Source organism: Coptis chinensis, chromosome 7, assembly GCF_015680905.1.
Source record: "Coptis chinensis isolate HL-2020 chromosome 7, ASM1568090v1, whole genome shotgun sequence".
Classification (NCBI taxonomy): Eukaryota; Viridiplantae; Streptophyta; class Magnoliopsida; order Ranunculales; family Ranunculaceae; genus Coptis; species Coptis chinensis.
This window is the reverse complement of record NC_141462.1, coordinates 24848344-24855139: the sequence shown is the minus strand read 5'-3', so window position 1 is coordinate 24855139 and position 6796 is coordinate 24848344. Positions and strand designations below refer to the sequence as shown.

Genomic DNA, 6796 nt, shown 5'->3' with positions numbered 1-6796 from the left:
CCAGAGCAGGCTCAATTATATCATTTTCTAATCTTAACAATGAGTTTCAAGTATAGGAAAATTTAGGTTGTGCTCTAAAATCTTAAATGGCCAAAACTTCACAACAGCACTAGTCTCAGATAATTGACTGCATTAAGAATTATGGTGTAAAGGATGCACCATATATAGCAATAATTATTACACTCATTAGAGGCTTAGAAACCACAGGAACAAGAACCTATATATAGGTTATTGATTCATCGAGTTTAAGCAAATATCAAGATTTTCCACGGCTTGACTGATTGATATTGATTGATCGTCTCTCAGAGTGTATAAGCTCACGGAATACCTCAAGTTCAAGTGAAGACTAAAGACATCCAAGCTAACTCGATAAACAAAAAAAATATGTAGTATATCGAAGATGATGACAGATTCCAGCAAAAAAAGAAGAAGATATAAAACCCCTATGAAAAATGCATTATCGTCAAGAACTGGTATACATGAAACGCAGAAGTCACATAACACTAATCAATAGGCTAATAAGAATCACTCAACAAAGTACATATCACACATTTCTCCTTGAGTTGCCAAAAATTCCTAAAAACACAAATTAGAACTGGTAGAGGCAGCTTCCATCGTCGCTCCTAGCCGTTGGATCAAAGTTTGTGGCAGAAGGATCAGTGCGACCTTCTGGGACAGGCACATTCACTTGTTGGGCACTGTTACGACCTAAAATCTCTGGGTCTCATTCCCTCTCCCTTCTTTCTTCTTCTCTTTGGGGTCCTTCTCTTTTCCTTTATACTCCTCACACGGTAGTCTCTTCTCAACCATCGATCCTATTTTCCCATCTTGCCTCTCTAGGCTCGCCTTCTTCCACCAAGCATTTTACTGCCTTCTATCATGGTCCCCTTTGGGCCAGGCCCATTAAGCTATCATTCCACAGACCAGTGGGCCTAGTGTAGGCTATAACAGTTTACCCCAGTCCTTATATTCCGGACCTATGGGCCTCATAGGCCTAAATAAGCCCATAGCACCATTTCGTGCCATATATTAAAGGGAAATTGTAATAAATAACTTGTCTAATTTTAGATCAAATAAACATTGTTCAGAAGCTAGATGTATGTTGGAATCTCTTGATTGGTATTTCAAATTACTATTCCCAGTAGGCTTCTTTCTCTGGTTTGGAAGCTGAGTTTCAGACTTCTATTCCCAATAGGATTCTTTCTTTGTTTTGGGAATATATAAACAGGCTATGCGTCCATACTAGAGATTAATTTACTCACACAGAGAAATAGAACCAGAGATTTTCAATTACAGAGACCCAAACCCATCTCTTCTTAAGATTGTTATAAAAGGGATTAGATAATCGAATATAACAAAAGGACAGAGAAAGAACGGACTATCAAGGCGTGTGAACACACTGTCCTTAAGAAGAGATTTTGCCCCCTTAGATGGTGTAAAAGCTTCACAGGCGTCTCTACTCACAGGATTCAATGACAGAAGTAGACTAAGATACACTTCAATAATCTACTCTACTAGAATAGCAACACAACTCTATTTGGCGGCTATGACTTGAATGAAAGAGATGGGCTTGGGTCTCTGTAATTACATATCTCTGGTTCTATTTCTCTGTATGAGTAGATTATTGAAGTGTATCTTAGTCTACTTCTGTCATTGAATCCTATGAGTAGAGACGTTTGTGAAGCTTTTACACCATCTACGGCGGCGAAATCTCTTCTTAAGTACAGTGTATTCACATGCCTTGACAGTCTGTTCTTCCTCTGTCCTTTTGTTATATTCGATTATCTAACCCCTTTTACAACAATGTAAACCTCCTATCAAACTCTAGAGGATAAAGTGTTAACCATTGAAATATCCATTCTCAATAGCATCTTCATTTGCTTCTCCTAGAGCAACTTCACTCAGGTATTTGTCTGCCAGTTGAACTCTCTTCACATTCTCCTGTTCCTGGACAAGCATTTGACCATACTCAAAGAGCTTCTCTACAGTCATCTTGGGCTGCTCAAAAGTTGGAGGTCCTTCTTTTGAGTTCACTAGCTTCTTTCCAACAGTTTCAATCCCAACGCTCGCGATCCATTTCCTCACCTAATCATCATATACCCTTTTACAACAATGTAAACCTCCTATCAAACTCTAGAGGATAAAGTGTTAACCATAGAAATATCCATTCTCAATAGCATCTTCATTTGCTTCTCCTAGAGCAACTTCACTCAGGTATTTGTCTGCCAGTTGAACTCTCTTCACATTCTCCTGTTCCTGGACAAGCATTTGACCATACTCAAAGAGCTTCTCTACAGTCATCTTGGGCTGCTCAAAAGTTGGAGGTCCTTCTTTTGAGTTCACTAGCTTCTTTCCAACAGTTTCAATCCCAACGCTCGCGATCCATTTCCTCACCTAATCATCATATACTCTTGCCCTCAGTGCGCCAAAAAAATTCTGAAGAAGCACTTTTTTTTTTTTTTTTTTTTTTTTTTGGAAAAGGTTATGGGGTAAGAAGCACAAAGGTTATGTTAGGTGTTCTTCGTAGTTACTAACTAGAATTCAATTGCTAATAGTTTCTTTTGAAGGAAGCTTACCAATTGATTGGCCAGGGAAGGTATCAACAATCTTGCCAATATCTTATGAGGTACATTGTCTGTTCAGAAATTGCCCGTGCAGACACCAATTCTGTCTTCCCGAGTGGGAGTCCAGTAGAACTTCTCCATGCGACCATCACGGATTAGAGGAGCATACAGAGTGGAGAAGTCATTACCAGTGACAATGATTCGAACTCGGGGGTTCTCCTCCTTGTTGTACATACCAGGAAGCTGAACGTTTGTTGGATTATCAGCAATGTTCATAAGGGTGGCATTGACCATCTGACTGTTCACTGTGTATTGGGTGGTTCCACCAAGCCGAACTGCTCCTGCATCAAGATCATTGATGAACAGGCAGCACATCTTACCGTTCTTGATTATGTCATCTCTTCACGATACCGTTGCCTAATTAGTTTTGCAGGCTCTCCTGCATTCCTACTTTCCAATTCTCCGGCCCTCATCATGATGGGGCTGTAAATCAGAAAATCAGTACCGAACAACATTACAATAAGCAATGAAGCTGAGAATTCATATAGAAAGTTCAGAATCTAAACTTTTATTCCTCTAAACAACAAATTTGGAGACACTGTCCTCTAAGGTTGTTTGAAGAAACTCCTAAGTATTCTCTTAAAATCTCTGACTACAGTACATGGATATGGCAAGTTATACAGCCGACCTCATCATTACATTTTTATGTTGGTAATTTTAAACTAAAATGTTATAAGTATCCGACATGATAACCTATTTTAAAGTATCATGGTATCATAGCTTCATATGTCAATTTAACAATACATGGGATGAATGGATGAGGAACTTACTTAATTCCTATCTTGGCAAACACAAGCTCACACTGGAAAGATTTACCCTGACCTTTGCCTCCCCATATACCTAGGATTAGAGGAACCTGCAACATGTATGTCAAAATTATCAACCTTTCCCTTAGCCAATGAAGCACTACTAAATCCCATAGTAATGATCATAGTATACCTTAATGTTAGGCAAATCCATGAAGTTCTTAGTGATGTGGACGACAAGCTTGTCCATGAAAGCTGGTGCAATGTAGAAACCATTCATGTTGTTGTCCAAGTTGTACCTGGATCATAATTCACCATCATGTTATCAATCTTAGTCCTTCAATCCTTCATAGCATATATCTGATTAAGCCAAACAAATATTTCTGTGCTCTTTGGTCATTGTGTACTTTTTGAAGTTCTTAGCTTCACTTACATCTTAATAAATCTATTTCCTACAAGCATTGTTTTTCTAGTGTAATAAGAACTAGAAATTGTAGATGTGCATTAAATGCATAACGAGTGCCTTGACAGCATAACGGTTAAGTATAGATATGTGAATTGAGAGTGTTTGAAGTACATACTGCCGAAGTGCTGTGCTGATATAGTCATACGAGCTCATGATGGGATCGTGCGTTCCAGCTCCCATAGGTGCTTGGAAGAGAGGATCAACCATTCCCTTCCCTCTTGTGATGTCTTGTTGGTCGTCTGAAATGTCAAAAGCAAGACCCTTCCATCGGTCCTTGTCAGTCTGCTTCTTATCGTCAATTTCAGCAACAACCTTGAAACTTCTCAATGAAAATCTTGATTCGGAATAACCAGAGCTCACTTTCTTTAAGCTGCTGCCTAAGAAGGTCGAGCTCAGAACAGAAGGTCCAACCCCAGAGTTGTGCAAACTCAACTGCATGGAAAACAACCTCCTCCTTATAATCCACAAATAAACCAACGCGCAATCTCAATTATTCATTAATGACACATATTTCAGGCTTGAGAAGAACCAATTAAAGATATCTTAAGCAGACAAAAAAATGTGTCACTTGCAAGTATTGCTAGCAAATAAATGATCAAACATACTACTTAAAAAAATGTATCATTCCTTTACACCATCTTTAAAATAATTGGACAAAGCGCAAATTAAAAGTGTAATCAAAACAACAGTAAAACACCAAGAAAAAAAATAAAAAGGTGTCCAGATTTTTAAAAAAGAGAAGACGTTGAGAAAGGGGGGGAAAGCGAAGTACCGGGGAAATGATAAGAGCTCCAGCAGCTCAGTGGCCATTGATTAAAAAGATCGGATGGTTGTGATTAATTTGGAAATAGCAAGTCGAAGTTGAGACTCAAAAAGAAATGAGAATTAGATTTGAAGGAGTAATGTTTTTGAATTTGATGCAGGGGGGCTCATCTTATAGGTTCTCAACGGCTACAAATTCGTTATCGGGTAGTGCTACACTGCTACATGGCTGTATATAATTTCGTGATACCTTACAATGAAATGAGTATTAGCTAATACCATCTAAGGGTAGTCTAGGTATTTCACCTGTAAGGCTATATAAGCCACATCTAAACTGTTCTATGTTTTCTTTGGATTCTAAGAGAAGCCTTAGCTTTCTCCTTTGTAGGTTCACTTTGGTTCATATTGTAAGTTATCATGGTATCCGAGCATACAGGTTGATGTGAGAGTTTCTTCCTTCTCATTCATTGATAGTGAAACCCGCCGAATATCTCGTAATTGGTTGAGTTTGGTATCAAAGTTTGTCTCTTTGAGTTTGCTTTGGGCAATATCTTCTGGTCAGTAAAACTTATACATTTGTACTCTGTTGGGTTAGTTTGTTCTTCATATTTTTTTTTTCTTTGGAAGCATACGTACAATAGCTTTGCATCCTTGGTTCCATATTGCAATATTGGCATTTCAATTAATTGTTGATTGTTGAGTTCGGTAGAATAGTACGTACAGTTCTTTAATTACATTTGGTATATGTTAAGAATGGCAAGAGACGATTCACTCCAATCTATTAGTGTTAAGTTGGATGGCAAAAACTACTCATATTGAAGTTATGTTATGAGAAGCTTTAATTTTTGAAGGGCAAGAGGATGTGGAGCTATATTAGTGGCAATTATGTTAAGCCCTCCGACCTGACCGATGCAAAGTATATAGAAAACTTGGAGACTTGGGAAGTTGATAATTCAAAAATTATAACTTGGATCAACAATTCCGTTGAGCACTCTATTGGTATTCAATTGGCTAAGTATGAAATGCCAAAGAGGTTTGGGACCACTTAGCAAAATTATTCACACAAGCTAATTTTGCTATGGAATATCAATTGGAATCACAAGTCAGCTGAGCTTCAGGCATTTCCCCCATACATTGTTCGTCGAGAGTCACAATGCCTAGTTTAGTTCTTACTGGCACTTCGTCCTGACTTTGAGGGGATTCGTGGATCCATACTTTATCGTAACCCACGCCCTAGTGTTGATTGTATAGTTAGTGAACTTTTGGCTGAGGAGGTGCGTCTTAAGTCATAAGCTGGAAAGAGTAGTCTACCAGTGCTTACACCATCAGTTATGGTAGTTTCCTTTCGGCTATGTCGTTCACAAAATAGGCAAAATTGGAGGGTTAGTTGGTAGTGATGAGTGCAGTTTTTGCAAACAGTCAGGTCATTGGAAGGTTGATTGTCCCATACTATTGAATAGAGCAAAGCCATAATCATCTGTGCATTCCCATCCCGTTGTGATGCAATAGTCATTTGTGCCACAACCGTCATCTATGTCGAGAGTTGGACAGCCACAACAGCGACCTCAAAGCCTCCATAGTCTCGTATTGCAGCAGTTGTGCCACCACATAGATCTCTTGGATATGGAGAGTCCTCTATTTCTAGTTCATCCATAGATGTCCTTCCTGAGCAGCTTGAGAGGTACTTCACCACGAAACTAACCACATGCACATGCCATGCCTGTTGGAATCTATAATGAGTATTTCAAAATACTTGTGTGTTGTTTAGTCCCACATTGGTGAACCACCACTAGCAAGTGAGGTATATGAGGTGATCCTCTAGCATAAGGGCGTGCCCTTAGGGTACAAAGGCTTTTGTGTTAGGAGGGAAGACTCACCCAAAGCCACACACGCGCGCGCGCGCCCGCCCACCCCGCACCGCGTCGTGTCGGGCTTGGGCTTGGGCTTATTGTCTAGTGGGTAGTGGATTACCAATTGCTGCCTAAACTTGTTTTTCTTTTTTGAACAAGTCTTTTATCTGCATACAACAATCTTAAGGAAAGATCAAGATGTCTACACCTGTTGACACCACGCCGATCAAAGAAACCAATTTTGGAGTCATGGAAGTTACTTCGTCTATGAGAGATGCTGCACCTCTACTGAATGCTCGCAACTTACCTAATGTGTCTAAGATTGAATCCTTCAACGGTTCACACTTC

The 6796-nt window shown here is 39.3% G+C and overlaps 1 protein-coding gene and 1 pseudogene across 1 annotated transcript; one reads left to right on the top strand and one right to left on the bottom strand.

Moving 5' to 3' along the window:
* Positions 1-498: 498 nt before the first annotated feature.
* RCA (rubisco activase) lies at positions 499-4795 on the bottom strand. The gene is given in 9 exon segments (XM_086573164.1): positions 499-708; positions 2154-2447; positions 2577-2621; positions 2624-2962; positions 2965-3047; positions 3395-3480; positions 3564-3669; positions 3952-4290; positions 4609-4795. Coding segments are annotated over 9 exon segments (1449 nt in total). The 5' UTR covers positions 4647-4795; the 3' UTR covers positions 499-589.
* A 556-nt stretch (positions 4796-5351) lies between these two features.
* Positions 5352-6071, top strand: LOC147486755 (uncharacterized; annotated as a pseudogene).
* The last annotated feature ends 725 nt before the right edge of the window (positions 6072-6796 follow it).